General features: G+C 37.4%; 2 protein-coding genes across 3 annotated transcripts; one reads left to right on the top strand and one right to left on the bottom strand.

Annotated features, from left to right (window-relative positions):
* The first annotated feature begins 3,895 nt into the window (after positions 1-3,895).
* On the top strand, positions 3,896-4,954 carry LOC125469477 (auxin-responsive protein SAUR36). The gene has a single exon (XM_048566844.1). The coding sequence runs from the start codon at positions 4,238-4,240 to the stop codon at positions 4,745-4,747; it is 510 nt and encodes a 169-aa protein (XP_048422801.1). The 5' UTR covers positions 3,896-4,237; the 3' UTR covers positions 4,748-4,954.
* Positions 4,955-13,962: 9,008 nt separating this feature from the next.
* On the bottom strand, positions 13,963-17,352 carry LOC125469518 (coiled-coil domain-containing protein 115). 2 transcript variants are annotated; one of them, XM_048566913.1, is made up of 4 exons: positions 17,143-17,352; positions 15,513-15,618; positions 14,806-15,323; positions 13,963-14,717 (listed from the first exon to the last, which is right to left on the bottom strand). In XM_048566913.1, the coding sequence occupies exons 3-4, from the start codon at positions 15,250-15,252 to the stop codon at positions 14,250-14,252; spliced, it is 915 nt and encodes a 304-aa protein (XP_048422870.1). In that variant the 5' UTR covers positions 15,253-15,323; positions 15,513-15,618; positions 17,143-17,352; the 3' UTR covers positions 13,963-14,249. The 2 variants fall into 2 exon arrangements, with proteins under 2 accessions (XP_048422870.1, XP_048422868.1); XM_048566911.1 differs by lacking the exon at positions 15,513-15,618 and having other exon boundaries at positions 17,143-17,350.
* Positions 17,353-17,649: the final 297 nt, after the last annotated feature.

The raw sequence follows: 17,649 nt of genomic DNA, 5'->3' as shown, positions 1-17,649 counted from the left end.
CTCTTTCTGTAGAAGGTAGGCATCTATGATCTACCTCACCTGAAAATACGTAGCCAAAAATCATATTAAAATCAAAAAAGCCATCGAGACATGCAGAGATTCCCTCCTTCAAAGGTTATGTAACGGACGCTGATTACGATTGAAAGGGACGGCCCACTAGTCGGCTATATTGGATTCTTCTACCGACCCGGCCCACAACTACGCATTGAACGTCCTGATGAAGCCAAGTGGCAGGGTGGGGCCCACGCACATTGGAAGGGTTGAAACCGATATGCACGAGGTGGGCCCCGTGTGATTTGAATAATCATCAGACGGTCGGTTGGATACGGTAGAGTACACGGACTGACGGTACGGAAGCTGACTGCGGCAGCTTCGTGCTTTGTGCATCTGTTGCATCGTCGTACGTGCTTTGGCCTTCCAGGTTTCGTCGGACAAGTGGAACCGTGCGTTGATTGTCGTTTAACTCTAACGCATTTGACTAATTAAAGGAGGGACACAGTAAAATAGACTATAGAACAAAATCATATGGACAAAATCGCAAAAATAAAGATGGTTCTGAACATATTATATAATTATTATTATTCAAATAGCACGGTAGTATCCCCCTGTCTTTCTATCTAAAGTTTTCAACTGATATATATATATATATATATATATATATGTGTGTGTGTGTGTGTGTGTTTTTGGTGGGTTGGGGGGGGGGGGCATTCATCTATTTTATTAAAAAGAACCAACAACAAAACGTTATGCAATTGAAATTTTAAAAGAAATGATGAAGACACACTTCATTTAATTTTGCACACATATTTGTTCAATCATATCCATAGTTGTGCTTTGATTTATCCTAAGTAAATCACCACCTTACAAGTATTTTCCTTTTGTTATATTTCCCTTCACTCCTTTGTGGAGTTAAGATGTGTAAGTCACAATAAGTTAATGATAAACTAATGGAAAAAATAAATTGCGCATTTCATATGGTATTTTTCTTTAAATAATTGGTAATTAAGCATTTGTGACCATTAAACTTGATACATGAATTTACAAATTCAGATACTATAAAAAGATCAATTGAAAATCTATAAACGCACTAGCAGAAATAACGTTTACTAACCCAACATTGGGTTTCCTTCTTTTCCATTTTATGAGTATTTTATTCTCATGCAAGAACCAAACTACTTTATCCTCAAGCTCCAAAATTGCAAAAAACTATTTTTAGGGTTTAAGGGGAATGACTCACATCGACAAGGAACCAACTCCTTTTCTGTGTTGTTGTTTTAGGTGGTGCCGAACCGCGAGGTTAGGGTTATTTATATTACCTAAAACAAGACATAACCGTTTCCAAGAATCCAAGGGGAAGGTTATGGGATTGCCATTTAATACCATAGTCTAGTGAGATTCCTCTTTACTTGTAAGTGAGAGGTTTTAAGTTCGATTTTTTCCAAAGATGAATTTGAATCATATTATTGTGAGGCTAAGTTTACCTCATTCTCTTTAAACAAAAGAAATAGATATGGGGTTGGTCTCACAAGTTATTGGTAGCTAGGTTAATTTATTGCTAGATAATGAAAACACCTGATGGTTCATACAAGTAGGGCACCAGAATAATAAATTTAGATCGTGTAATGTAGGCTGTACCCGCAAGGTACTGTGAGTCTGACTTGGTCTTCTTCCGTCTTCTAGGCGTGTACCCTTTTTTTCCAACGGGAACGTACTTGTCCAATTCAGCAGCTTCTTGGAAACCAACGTGTTGAATTGGGAGCTCAGATTTTGACTTTCGGATCTAAACATTTCTATGTATGTAATGGGAACATGAGAGGTATACAACGTTATATAAGTAGATATGACAAGTGACGTACCAACTCATGCATACTTTAAGTACACTGAAAATCTCTTATTAATTTCAGGTGTATCTTCATTAATTGTCTCGTAACATTTAGTATTTTTAGCCATTTGATTTGATTCTACAACTATTAGATTTCCAATTTTCAATCTCAATCTTTCACTTTTCGTATTTCTCAGTATTACGTACTATTAAGAAAAATTGATAAGAGTTTCTTTTTCCTTTTTTTAGTCAATTGCTCTGATCAAAATTGAAAAGTATGGAATAGTAGGTTCAAGGGTCGTCTCTTTGATAAGTTGACGCATCCAACCGCCCAACACAAACCCTACACTTAAGGTTCAAGGGTTTTCCTCACGCGTTGGCTTAGTTGATGATCGACTATCGTTGGATATGAATGGATTCTCGTTCTACTTACACAGCTTGTTCAAAGAATTAACACATCATAGTTTTATTTATTTATTTTGAGTAAAACGATATATTTTACATTAAAAGAAGGAGAGAGTTCGGCTAAGTCATACAATGAGCAACATAATTTGGTATCGAATTCACCATCCACGAGATTCGAACCTAAGACTTTCCACTTACAAGTGAAGAGGAATAACACTATACCATAGTACTGAGTGGCATCATTGTTTTATTAATTTTTGTTCTTGTAACACATATACTTGCAAGTGTTTTTTGTGTAGGTAAGTAATATCATGCGAATGTGTGATTTCATAAGCAATAACATATCTTTTCTTAAGTACCTGTTTAACAAGAAATAATACGTTTATTCCAAAGGTTACATTTGTAGACGACATTGTGGGATGGGTTGATAATTAAGACAATGCCATGTAATGTGGTTTAACAGTGTGATTAATGATTATTAGAGAGTAAACCTATGAGACTTTCACGTCCAAGCCTTCTTACACACGCAAATAAGGTCTACATTCTCAGACGCCAATTACATGGGTGTATGTTGACCTTAAAACAAAAGGAGTTGACACAAGTATAAGTATTTGTATAGTATATATATATATATATACACACACACTTTTTAAGGATTCATACTTTTCAAGAATTAATGGTAAAACATTGTGTAAAAATTGAGTATGTGATATGTGAGAAAGAAACTTCTTTCTAATAACAAATAATAAAGTAAAGCATCTCATTAGAATGGATAAATTACACATAACTTAGTTGAAACTTTCATCATAAACTCAGCATAAGTCTTATTGAATTTACACTAATATTTAACCGAAATATCGACAAAATCTGTCGATTGTAACCGAAATTTAAGAGTTCTCCGATATAAGATGAAGTCTCCTTTTTCTATATTTTTCTTTGATTTTTCTGATTTTTCCAATAGTTTCACAAAAATACCGACCATATCTAAGAAATTTCAAACATCATAAAACACATACTCTCTTTGAATGATTACATTCTCATTTCTCTCATTCATCTAGTTTAAAATTCGTAGTTCTATTAAATTAGCTAACCAAAATATGTCAACAACGAAGAAAAGGAGGAACTACTTATTCGAATTAATTTGGGGGAGTCTCATGATAATTAATCTAATTAAGACTGATAACAAACTTAAACCATAATTAAGACTAATAACAAACTTAAACCATAAAAGTAAGATGGGCAAAGCCATGTGATGCAAACTACAATGATCATTTCCAATTCCAACTTTTTTCAAGGAAATTCAAGTCCTTCCCTGCTTGCACTTTCCTTCACCGCTTGCACTTGCTCTCCTCCTTCCCTTCGTACAGATTTGAATTCGTAATATTCTCCTCATTTGAGTCATTTTCCGAATCATATTTTATATATATATATATATCACTCTCTTCTCCTCCCAAACAATCTTTATCTCAATCCTCACCCAGCACACCAAAACCAGAACTCAAACACACACCCAGCACACCAAAACCAGAACTCAAACACACCCACCAAACCCTCATAGATCATCACCAAGAGATCAAATTCAGCTCAATTTTGTTCACTTTGAAAGAATAGTAGCTGGTGATCGAGTCCTTGTGTATAATTCTGCTTGCCTTATCGTTTTTTATCTTGTGTCCTCTCTTTGTTCAACATAATCATATTTTTTTTTGCTTCAAAAACACAATTTCAGCTACATCTCAAGCCCAAATAGTACAAATTAAGCATTTAGGTATTTTATATTTTAATGAAATACCCTAAAAGCTTGTGTAGTTGAACTGCGAAAGCCAGACCATGTCTAATATCCCCACCTTTCTCTCTGAAATCTGCTTAACCCTCTCTCGTCTCGCCATGTCCGAGGCCGACCCATGGCCATTTTCTTGAAGCAAATCACTCTCTAGCGACAACCCAATTCACTTCTCAACACGAATTTCAAAACCCAAAGCACAGATTTTCCTCTTTTTTCCCCCAGAAACAATGGCAAAATTCAGAGGATTCAAGCTCGGAAAGCGCCTTTGCCCGGTCATCCGGTGGTTCTTCGTCCGTACGACCCGACACGAATATACCCGGCTCAACCCGGGTTCTTCCTCCTCAGCTTGCAGCTACAAACCCATGTCGAAGCTGCTCACGTGGGGCCGGAAGCTATCCGCTGCCGCCAAATCTCTGTGCTGCAGCAGGTCGGGTTACAAGCAGTTGGGTCAAAGCCCGGTTGAGAAAAACAAGCCTGTTACGGTTCCGAAGGGACATCTGGCTGTATACGTGGGCCAAAAAGACGGTGACTTTCAGAGAGTTTTGGTGCCCGTCATTTACTTTAACCATCCCCTGTTCGGGCAGCTTCTGAGAGAGGCTGAGGAGGAGTACGGTTATCAGCACGACGGCGGAATCACCATACCCTGCCCGATGTCGGACTTTGAGAGAGTCAAGACCCGGATCGCCGCCGGGTCGGGTCAACGGAGGCTGACGTGGAAGCGCAGCGCCACGCTTTAGGCGGATAAGTGAATAGCGATGATATGACGATGATATTCCACGATGGATAATGATGTTTGTTAAATTTTTGTCGAGTTTTACTTTTTAGGGGTGTTTTACTTCTTTTTTTCACTTTTTATTACTTTTTGAAGCTTTCTTTTTGTACTTTTTCTTAGATGTATATATTTACGAAAAGAGTATAATATATGTGTGGATGCAAATTTCTTCCTTCTTATTTTTGAACGAAAATGCACCTGTAAAAATAATTAACACTTTAGGTCAAGACCAATAGCCTCACTCGCCCACGATGAATGGGGGAGGGCTTTGGCTGAAGAACCTCCGATGCTAAAGTTAAAATTTTGAGGGGAAAATGTTTAAAGAATTTAGAAAATTTTGCAAAAAGCTTGGCCTTGGGTTTTGGAGAAAATGAGGTGGTATTTATAGGGGTGTGGTCGCCCCCTTTGGAGAGGTGGGAACCAGTCACCCTTGGTATTTTTTGGTGTTAATCACCATCAATTAGCTAATTAATGAATTAATTGAGTAATAAATCAATTAATTAGCTAATTAATATAATTTGAAAGAAATAATTTGGGAGTTACCTTGTAGGGAAGATTTGATGAGGGTTGATGAAATAGGTTTTGAACAAATACCTATTTTGATCACTTTTGACCTTGATTAAGGGATGATTGTCTACTGCTTGCACGTAGAAATCCCGGTGTGCCTCAAGGGTAATCTTATTTTTTTTTGTCCAAAAATCCACGTGTCGCCTCCATATTTTTCTTGATTATTTTTGGCACCACAAATGTCCCCACACCTATTGGGCTGATCACAGGAAAGGGCAGCAGGTGTAGAGACGTTCTTACTTTAGGAAACATAGGATTGTTTCCTATTTGATGTTGATTCCCTCTTTAATTGGAAATTAGATCATTCTAGGAAAAGGAAATAAATTTCTCCCAAAGTGGATTATTAAATCAACTTTGGAGAGATATTTATTTTCCCTACAAGAGAGAGAAAGCTTAGAAGATATTTGTTCCCCCTCCTCTAATAATTCTACATCTTGCCCATGCAAAGGATCATCTTTCGTTACTTGCTTCGTCTTCACGCCGCTTCAAGGTAAGCAAAATTTAATTTTTCCTTGTCCTCTTAATTTTTTGGGAGCCTCGGGGCTTGAAATTTGGCTTGATGGGGGTCGAGGATGTGTGAAAAAAGCTTGGAGAAGCCACGACATTGTTGGCGTGTGTGGTGAAATGCGGCATGGTGGCAGCTCGGCTCGGCTTGGGTCGAGGGTTAGTACGGTTGGCACGGGCCAGGAAGTTGGGCTAGATGAGTGAGTCTCGGCCCACGGGGAGAAGTGGAGTGCCAACCTTCCTCCAGTGAAATTGGGCTATGAGACTTGTGGAGGTGAGAAAGGATAAACCAAGCCGTAGGGCCAAGCGTGGCTACTGGGCTCCTGCGGCTTGGGGCGAGAGCTGCTTCACCTTTTTTTTATTTATTTTTTTATTTTTTTATTTTTTTTTTGTGGCTAGGCTCGTGCCTATGGGAGAAATGAGAGAGGTCGAGAGCTTTATTAGGCCTCAAGGCCGAGAGTTGCTTCTTTTTTTTCTTAGGCAACCGTCTAACGAATTTTCTTCACATTTTTGTAGAATTTGTTTGAGCATGTCTTCCTTGAGCCACAAGAATGATGATGGGATGCCGCCACTGTATCGTCAAGGCGGGTCTTTGAGCAAGGTTGGCTACTTCAAGGCTGCTCACTTCAAAATTAGCTCCAATAACTTGTTTAGAGACTTTCTTGAGGCGTATAGGCATGCTATTCCAACGGGAGTGCATGTGAAACATGTTAAGGATGGTAGCAGCCGTGAGCCATATGGTGGGGCTCAGAGGACCATCAAGTTCCACCCCTACTACTTTGTGTTAGGATTTACTTTTCCCGTGCCTCGCTTCTTCTAGGAAGTACTTTGTTCTATGAAGTGTGCCTCTGCTCAACGCTCTCCGAATGCAGTTCGTGTGATGGTGGGATTCCTTAATCTAAGCCAATTTTTTGACTTAGATCTAACCGCCAATGAATTTTGGTACTTCTTTGACATAGGCCACATCGAGGGAGTTGGGCAGTTACGCGATTTTCATATCTGGTAAGTAGTTTGCTTAACCTCTCAGCTGCTTTGTATTTATGCTAAGCTGCTCTTTAATTTTCTGATTGTCTCCCGCTGCTTTTGTAGATTCTGAGTTTGGCTCAACTCCTAAGACTTCTCCGAACATGAAGAAATTGCATGTCGCTCTGGGTATCCCTTCCGAGTACCGTGAGTGGCGTTGGCTACTTAGTCCTCTTCGTAGGGAGAAAGGTGGGCTGCCCCCAAGAGAGGAGATAAAGTAGATCAAGGCAAAGGCATTTGCTCGTCCGATCGCCGTCGTGGAGCCCGCTGTAAGTGAAGGTGGGAAAAAGAGACCTTCCTCGCCTACTTAAGAAATGCCAACTGAGAAAAGCCGAAGACTTCTTTAGCTGCTCGCGAGGGTTCGCCAGCTGCCTCCAAGCTTGTGATTGACTTGACTTTTCCCAAGGGTGAGAAAGATGAGGTTGCTAGATCTGTGCCAGTGATGCCTATTGTTCCAAAGATGGCTAGTTCGGTTGCTGATAGGATTGCTCAGCGTAGAACTTCCTCCGTGCCTTCAATGCTGAAATTTGTGCCAAAACACCCGTATGGGACTAAGTCTGGTTCACCTTTGGAAAGGCTTGTTACTATAAAGAGTGACAAGGTGCCTCTGCCTGCTAAAGTGGCGCCAAAACCCGTTCCCTATGCTGTTAAGACCAACTTGTCTGCTGAGAAGAAGGAAACTGCTTGTATGGGCAACTGTGATAAATAAACCAAGTCTGTTTTTCTGGGGAAGCTGCTGAGATTTGTGCGCCTTTGAGACCAAATCTGCTTAAGGACATGGATGTATGTGCCAAATTTGTCGATGGGGTCAAAGGGGTTGTTGGCCAAGTTCCTTTGCGAAGCATTCGACCGAGTATAGGAGGATTGCTTTGATAGCCATGATGCAGAAAACGACGATTCTAGCAGCCAAGTCTATGTTCCTTGATCAAGAGGATACCAAAGCTGCCAAGGAGGTGGTAAGAACTGTGGCAGCTGAAGCTTATTCCTCGGCCGAGAAAGTCAAAAAGTTGAAATCTGAGCTTGCTGCTTTGAAGGGGTCTAATATCTATGCCCCCAATTCTCTGCAGCTTAAGACCGTTCGCCAAGAGATTATGGATTTGAAGACTAGACTTAACGTGATCCAAGTAAAGTATGAAAGTACAGAAAAGGAAATCGAGTGTTAGATACCTTAGATTCAAGACCTTGGGCGTGCTATCTCAAAACCTTGACGTGATCCAACTAAAATTAGCCCTCTTTCTCGAAATGGAATCTTGACTAGTCTCTTTTGCATAAATATTTTTAATGTCAATAATATATTAATATTGTGTATACAATATATTATTATTGTATCAATAATGAGGATATTTTCATCAAAGGCTAGGTGGAGATTATATTTTGAAAAATGAGCTATTTTAGATTGGTGGGTTTTTAAAAGGGCTGCTAAGCCCAATTTCGCCCCCTTTTTTTTATTTTTATTTTATTTATTTTTTATATTCTTTATTTTCCTCTAGTGGGTTGCCTTGTGTGGTTGGAAATGGTTATGAAATGAAAACCGTGATTATTTTGGGGTTTTTGATGTGGAATGCAACAAATGTTGATAAAAAGTGATTAGGATGGCAAGACTTTGACAATTTCAACATTATTGTGCGTGTGTGTGATATTTTATTTTTGGGTGGGGGTGGGTTGTTGGTTGTTATTTAGGGTTTTGAGGGATTTTAAATTTTTTGTTTTATAAACAATAAAGGTAATATGTTAAATTGTTAAATACTAAGGGGGAGAGTGAAAAGGTGGAAATCGAACCTGCACTAAGGTGCATAGACATTTATTTACTTTTCTTTACTGCGGTAAAGCGAAATCTGCTCCAAGGAATTTTAATTTGGAAAATGTTGTTTGGGTGATTAATTGGAAACGTATGAGAGTGGGAGAATTCTGATTGATGTTAACCTCGTTGGAAAAGTGGTGCGTATGAATAATTGATGAAGTCCACCTAGATGACTTGAATAGAACTATGCCATTGAAATTGTAATAAAGTAGGTACGGAGATATTTTAGTTCTCATACGAACGATATTGCAGAGGAGGAGTCGAACACATGAGTTTAGGAATATGAATAAATGTTCTTAATCACTTAAACTATAAATCTTGTGCAATAGAATACGAGTTTCACCTTTTGTCTCAGTTGCCATTTAAGCTAAATGTTTTATTGAACTGAGTTTGAGAGTTTCAAAATTTCGGAGATTTAGAAGAAAGATGAAGGAATTATCAAGTTTCAAGTAATGACACATAACTTGTGAGATGAGAGTGGATTAAATTACTTGTTATGAGATCACTTAGTAATACGGTCTAGTGATATTTTTCTTCACTTGTAAGTGAGAGGTCTTAGGCTCGACTCTCATCAAAAACGAAGTTGAACCACATTACTATGGCAAACCTTTTGTAAGACTTAACCCACTTCCCCACCCCCTTAGTGTAAATACTATCGTTTATTAAAAAAAAAAATTACTTGTTATGAGAAATTGTCAAAGCTTTTTTATTCGACTTCCACACGACACAAGTTTCCTATTTTATGCAAATATTGTCTATACAATGCGGGTGATTCCTAATTTCTTGTTACAAATAAGTTTGGTTATTGGTTTAGGGCTTTTCTAATCTTCAATGCAGAATATATTTTGTGGGGGATTCAATGTTGGAGAAACCAATTTTTCCTAAAAAGTTTATTGGTCGGTTGCAATATATATATATTTTTTCCAAATAAATATCTTTATTTGGTACCATAAGTTTATTACTCGGCCATGGAGGTGGGCATTGTGGAGACTCTGAAATTAGAATCAATTGATGGAGGCAGTTTCCCACCTCCACAACTCCACCAAGCATTTACATTGCTCCTTTTATTCCTCATCATTATGGTCAATACATTTATACACTTTTCTAGACTTTTTACTGATATTGCTGAAATTTTGAGCCACCTAGTGGAGAGGAGAAAGACAAACATCCCGTCGTGTGGTTCCACCGTGTCATTCTAACTAATACAATGTTTTATGAAAATGTTAAAACACATGACACCGAGATAAAGTCATTATGGAAAACAAAGGATGTAGGTAAGTCATCCCCCATACATTGTCGACATTTTTGAAAGATGGGCCACAAATGGTTCAACATCAATATTGTTGGCAGCTTAACCACATACAGCCCTATAAGTGTAGAGTTTTATCTTAAAAGGCGTCAATCTAATTAGGAATGAAACTATATGTATATAGAACATTTGCAACATATGTAGAGGTCCCAGAAGTGCTGGCACGCACTACATGCAGACCATGAAGCAATTGAATGCAGGCACCTCCAAAGTTCCAAATCTATGTTGTTCTGTATCCCATTTGCAACTCAGATGGATCATGAATTTGTGGAATTTTTCTTTTCTAAGAAGACGTTCAGATGGTGTGTTTGCTGGAGGAACGACTAAACAATTTTCGTCGTCCATTATTGTCTTGGGACTAAAGAGGCCTAAACATGACTTGGTTATACTACTTTGTTATAGTCACTGTTCAAAAAATCTTCGCCTAAGCAACTAGCCACCATCTTCTAGGAGTTTGAAAATTAAGAAAGTATGCCTAGACCCGCTTAGGCATTCACCTAGCCCAGTTGCCTAGGTCATAACTCTCACTTGACAGAAAATCATTAACCTTCATTTTGCATTTTAATTTTTCACTAAAATGTGACTTGTTGAATACTTGGATTAACAATCATTATATGTTTGTTCTCCCTGTTTTCAATAGTTCTAATACTTTATAATTTATATATTATTTTATTTTTTCAATTTATTTATCCCAATATAATTAAATGTGTATTTTTAAGTATAAATAGACATTTATTTATTTGATATATTACCTAAATCCGCCTACTCCGCCTAGGCCCCACCTGGCTAGTTGCCTAGACGCTCAGTCCACCATCTGACTAGCATTTAACGTCTTTGAGAACCTTCCTTACAATCCTACTATGTGATGTTTAAATTAAATGAACCGAATTAGTTAGCTAGTCTTTGTTTTTAGGCCTTGACCCATGTAATTGTAACTTGACCAGGTATGTGATTTGTTTAACCACTTGAAACCAATTATTTGGTAAATCCTTAAATTTATATGGCTAAAGATGCGGTTAAAATAACTCCTCATGCCCTCTCCAACAAAATCGCGACATAATTTATGAGGAATTGACCACAAACTAAAACATGAAAATAACCTCAAAAACCCAACAAACCGTTATGTTAGTTAAGATCGGAATACAAAATGTGAGAGGAGAGGACACAAAACAAAGAGAGAGAGACCAAGAAAACACAAAACATTTGATCAAACGATGACTGCATTGGAAAGATCATCCATGTCATTTAGGAGGCAAGGCTCCTCCGGTCGCATTTGGGAGGATAGGCTTCCGGTGTTCGATCAAAAACCTTCTCGCGCTTCCTTCTCCGGCTGCATAAGTGACTTCGAACACCACCCAAATTTCGACCGAAAATTTCAGGAAAGAGAGGTCGTGGATCATCCACATTACCCACATGCCAATGAAGCTTCACCTAATTCTAAGCAAGAAGGGAAGGTGGTTCAAAGGTGTTTTCTTTCTTCCTTCTTTGGACGATGCATGGGATCCCCTACTGCAGCCTAAGCTAGCTAACTCCTTAATTAGTTTTTATAGGTATAATCTTCCGATGTTCACCGTTAAATTACATAAGTTTAAAATTTTATTTCGATTATATATTTTAGTCAGTTTTGTGATTATTCTCGCATTATACATATGCTGTTATTATATGATAAATTTTCCAATTTTCCATTTATTTATTTGTACAAGACTCATTCTTCGACATCCCATGCATATATACTCATTACTGGATTAAAATGATTTTTTTTTCCTTCAAATCGAGAAAGATTAGGCGAGATTAGCTCTTCGGCAATGATCACATACGAGACACCTACCCTCTCTCGAGGTGTTGCCCTTGGCCCGTTCCCTCTCCACCATATTGATAATAAAGAAAAGTGAATGAAAAAGATAATTGCAGGGGGACTACGCCAAGACCCACAAAATCAAAGATGATCAACGAAAATAGTAATAAGGACAAAACGAAATGTCACGAGCATGAGCAGAGGCTACAAAATTTGGGAGTAATAAGCATAACTATTTGCCCCAAAAGAAGCTAAAGTATCTGCAACCTGATTTCATTCTTTGTAAATATGTGTACACATAAATCGCATTTGATGCAGTCGTTAGAGACCATTCTTCCAATCCACCATAAGAAACAATAGGACTACATTAGGAGGCTTAAAAAGATAGTGAATAACCAACATGGAGTGGTACAATTGAAATGAGAAATCAAATACATGAGCAATGAGCATACCTATTTTTCTTGTTAATACTATATGTAGAACTAGACGAGACCCAGAAACAAATGATACACGAAATATGAAATCACATATCGCAAAGTTGGGGTAACTAATAGTTATTAACCTACAACTTAGGTGTTCTATCATTGTAAGTGAATAAGTAGGTGTTCTATCAAAGATGTTCTATGGAAGATTTCCTATCATTGTAAGTAGAAAATTTATGGAATGTAAATGCCTATCAGTGTAAGCATATAAATAGGTGTTCTATCTGAAAATACAAGTTCGGATAAAAATACTTTAACATTAATTAATGAAAATGTTACATAGATTTTTATTAGGTGTTCTATCTGAAAATACAAGTTTGGACAAAAATGAAGTCGTACGAGGATCATTTTATATAAAGACCGTTAGATTAATCTAAGAGAAGATAGGGTTATGAAATAAAATGAAGTCGTACGAGGATCATCCCTCAATAGGGACAAACTCATCATACCAAAAATGCCCGACAAAAAAAAAAAAAAAAAAAAAAAAATTCAATAGACTTAATTTGAATTATTTTCATGAAGTCCTAATTGGATAAATGGTCTCTGTGATGATAAGGTAGTCATGGCCCAATTCCCATCCTTGATGCAGCCAGCTTTTTCTTTTTTTTTTTTCACCCAATTCTCAGGATGTGCCATGATTATAGCAATCAAGCAGCTTCTAATTCCAGATTTGAAAAGAAATCTTCAAAAGAGTGAAGAATGAAACTGATGGTTTATAAACTTGATATATGGTATGCAATTAGAAATTCAAATCTGGTGTCATACATACGCAATGTGCATTAGCCGGAAGTGACATCTTGTACTCGAAATTCAAAGCATAATGAAGGTAGCAGCTTTCCGGTAGAGGTTATAAACTTGTTAGCCTAGACAGGACATTGTTGAATATCATCAGTAATAATTCTAAATTCCAAGCTAATAAAACATTTTATCCAATTTCAAAACTCTGCCCCAATCCAAATCAAAACTCTACTAATACAGCAAGCGGCAAGCATTCGTTCTTGGCCACTCTTCAGCCCCTCAGTCTCGCTTAGCGACGGAACTCGGAGAAGATCAACGGCTTTAATCTATCACTGTCAAATTCTGAAGCTCACGTGCTCACAATCGTTCGAAGAACCTCAAGTTCTGGCCGCTGTCAATGATGACCTCAGGCAAGAAAATATAAATTGCAAAGAAGAGCTAATAGACAAGGAAGAAGGTGCTGTCCATTGTATGACTTTGCTCAACTCCTTCTCCTTTTAGTGTAAGAATATCGATGTACTAAAAAAAAAAAAAAAAAAAAACCTAAAAATCACTTTTAAGCTAAATTTGCTAACGGACTAAAACCACAAGGGTTTAATTCCTAATTTTTTTACCACGGGAACCATCTTCCGATTACCTTATCACCACGAGAATCATTTATCCGATTAGGCCTTTCATGAATAATAAATAATCATTATGTAACCGCGTATGTAGTAATTGTTGATGGTCATTATGTAAAAGATTAAAAGATGGATTGAAGTCATTATGTAAATGATGGATATAAAGTCATGATGTTGAGTTTTCGTGTGTTATCGGCTCCAATTGTGTCTACTTTGTTCTTTCTAATAGCATCGCTAATGGTTGGACTTCAACTCATTGGGTCAGCCAATGGGTTGAAGCCCAACCCGTCAAATGCCACCCCTACAACGTAATGCCAAAACAAGAAAAGAAAACACACAACTTGAAGGGAAAAGAGTATTAGCATAATTTCATTACTATAGCATTATCACAAGCAGGAACCATCATCCAACGATCATCACATTACATGGTTCAAATTTTCATCACGTAGTCCATGCAACCGAATTCTAACCATATAACTAAAGCGTAAAACTTGAAGTTCATGCATGAAAGAAATTAAGAGCTTCAGTTAACTAACCAAACAATAAATGGATAAATTGTAGTAAAGATCAAAATCAGCAATTTAAGCAAAAGACAATCGGAAGGACTGAAATAGGTGGTGCTCACAGGTCATTTGGCTTTGGCAGCCTCCAATTCTTCCCTGACCTTATCAAACGTGGAAAGCATCAAAGAACGCATATTGGCAATCTCTACAAGTGCGTCAAGTGCAGATTCAAATGAGAGTTGTGCTGCCCGTAGCTTCGGCGAAACCAAACCACCAAACATCAACAGTGACTTAGTCCGCTCCTTCTGAAGTTGATGTTGGTGATCAGTTTCAGCTTTAAGTGGGGGTGGAGATCCATCCTTATCCTTTCGTTGTCGTATCTGTGGACTCATATTCATAAGTGGAGCTCCATTGTCATTGTCAGAGGATGCCCATTTGCGCAATGTAAAATGATGAATTTGCTCTGTTTCAGTATCAGATTGCTGGGTTACTTGCAGAAATGTACTTGCATTGTGGGATTTCAGGTCCAACAAAGCACTGCTCACGCGTGACTCACCCATAGAATGTCGCGCACTTGCTAATTGCAACCACCCCTGTTAGTGTCATCCCTATTCCATGTTAGTATAACAATTTAAATTAAAAGTATACAAATAAAAATAGTATGATTTAAGCTAATTTTACCTGCCGGAGTGTCCAGGACAGTGAATCCAATAGGGTTAAATACCCGTCGATTGAATCCAGGAACTGCAATGAATTTTCATTCAATTCAGAGAATGCAATGTTATCTCGTCCTTCCAAGCTCAGTGATTTAGGGTCTTCTTCCAAGCTGAGTGATTTAGGGTTTTCTTCCAAGCTGAGTGATTTAGGGCCTTCTTTCAAGCTCTGGGATTTAGAGTCTCCTTCTTCCACGTTCTGCGATTTAGAGTCTTCTTTCAAGCTCTGTGATTTAGGGTCTCCTTTTTCCAAGCTCTGTAATTTAGGTTCTTCCAAGCTCTGTGGTGTAGGGTCTTCTTCTAAGCTTTGTGACATAGAGCCTTCTTTCAAGCTCGGGGCTTTATTGGCTTGTTCTTCCAAGCTTTGTGATTTAGGGTCGTCCTCTTCCAAGTTCTGCAATTTAGGTTCTTCCATCGAGAACTTGGGATTCAATATGAAAACCCCTCACTTTTTTCAGTCATAAGCCATCACTGTCACTGAGCTTTCTGAACAATTCGGTCATTTAGTCAGTGACATTACTAAAATTCAACTCGCCACAACTAAATTCATTTATGTTTTATATTTTTGGGCCAAAGATACTTTCCTAAAAAACGAAACAAACTGATAAGGCTTACAACTAGTTTAGATAAACAAATCTAACACCAATAACTAAAGAATGTGAAAATAAAACAAACATGATATAGGAGCTCAATTCTTTCAGATAAAGATTGGAGTGAGCTAATTGCAGCATTTGCACCAAATCATCAATGGTATCAATATTCTTCTCCTTTCTTCTTTCAACTACAGTCAGTAAGCACCAGCGCAAATTCTTAGAATAAAGATAACAAACATGAGAAGCAAGAAAACGACACATATTTAGGCCAGCCATTGGAAGGAGAATTTTAGGGTCTAAGGCTTATATTTTTGGCTTTTGGCCTACCACTGGACATGGTCTTAAAGCCACTGAAATTCGCAGGAGAAGCTTGACTGAAGCAGACCATGGACTTTCTATAATCCCCCGAAGTAAAAAATCACAAATTGACACCGAACTAATAAAACAAAAGAAACAAGATAAAAGACCAACCAAGAAGAATCATACAACAAAAATCCCCAAACGGGAATTCGAGATAAGTATCAGCTCTCCAACTTCTAAGAAGAAAAACAAAAATCATACATCCACAGCAAATCAGACCGTTTAAAAAACTAAGTGCTCCTTTAGATGTTCTATAAGCAGCCAACCACCATGAATCGTTTAGAGATCCGAAAAATGGAAATATTCGGAAGACAAATTCATTGCTTAATTTTGTGTGCCACCCAAAGCTGATAATTTGTTGGATATCCAAATCAAGAAAGCTCGAGCAAATAAAAACATAACCAGAAACTATAAGATGTTCACGGAAGCCAAAGAACACATCCACGACAAACCAAATAAAAGGACTACATGGTTTCTCATTAATTTTCTTTGAATTAAGAAAGAATTACCATTCCCCAGCTAACCAAATCATTATAACCTTATTAGAAATTGAAACAGAAACTCGAGGTATCACTGTATTAAAGAATGACAAAGAAAAAACATTCTAAATCTGATCAATCTAACCAGCACCTGAATTGAAGATTTTATTTTTGAGACAAATAACTAAGAAATAAATGGGGATACGATATAGATATATTTGATTTAACAAATTCGGCTTATACGAATTGAAAGGGGTTTCAGTTTCTAACTACTCGAATGCTCCCAGAACGAATTCAAACACATCAAACCCGAAATAACCTGGTTCGGCAAGTAAATCAGATCATAAAATTGGCACAAAGCATGTTCTATTTCATTCTAAAACACAAAAAGAAATAGTCTTTCACAACCGACCGTGTTTGCAAACGAAAACATTAACAGAGATCTAAAGAACATTACATCAAAATTTTAGCATAATTTGCATATGAAAATCCACCAAAAAAAAAAAAAAAAAAAATTCCATGAGAGAGGAATCACCTGAAAACAAATTGAAAGGTCCAAAACTGACAAAATAGATTGAAACAAAACGAAAAATAAAATGCAAACCATAAGGAGATTATGCAAATGTAATACTAAATACAACGCCCTCAGCTAAACAGTTGCTAAATCTAATATCTCAAAACTAGTATAGATCAACATAAAAACAGATTAAATTGATGCCACAATTCAAGTAGAGTTCTTCAAAATTTTCCATTACAATCGGTAACGAAACTACACAGACAAAGCCGAATTACAAGAAACTGGGGCCAAAATCTATTAATATCACCATAACAACACGAATGGTGAACAAGCAACGATGAATTTGGAGAAATTACCTGAGATTTGGAGTTGGGTTCGGATTGGAATCGTTTGGGTGTGGCTGTGCGAAGAAGATGTAAGGGTTCGGATTGGAATCCTCAGAGATTGACCGGAGGAGAGTTGGCGCCACAGGAAAGATGGGAGAGGGAGTGCTCAGAAGAACGATCCAGTCTTTTTTCTTTTGCCTTATTTTTTACAAAAACTTTTAATTTTGTGAGTCATGGATTTAGTCCACTTCGTTGGTAAGGAAAAGGATGATCGCCGGATTTTTTTCTAGGATCCTAAGAATTTCATGATTATGATCGTTTATTATATGTTACGGTCAATTTTTGTTAAGTACTATTTATATTTAATTTTAAAATTTAAATTTTGAAATAATTTCTGACCACAAGATTTACAATAAACAACTACAATCACAGAATCTCTAGGAAAATGATCTGACAAGGATCTTTTTCCTTATCTATCTTTAGTTTTTTTATTAAATTGTAACAAATATTGCCCTTCCTCTTTCGTATCTCAACCTG

This window comes from the organism of the source record quoted next, unplaced genomic scaffold (assembly GCF_019419815.1).
Source record: "Pyrus x bretschneideri cultivar Hongxiangsu unplaced genomic scaffold, Pyrus_bretschneideri_v1 Contig43, whole genome shotgun sequence".
In the NCBI taxonomy this organism is placed as follows: domain Eukaryota; kingdom Viridiplantae; phylum Streptophyta; class Magnoliopsida; order Rosales; family Rosaceae; genus Pyrus; species Pyrus x bretschneideri.
This window is presented reverse-complemented; position numbering and strand designations above follow the sequence as displayed.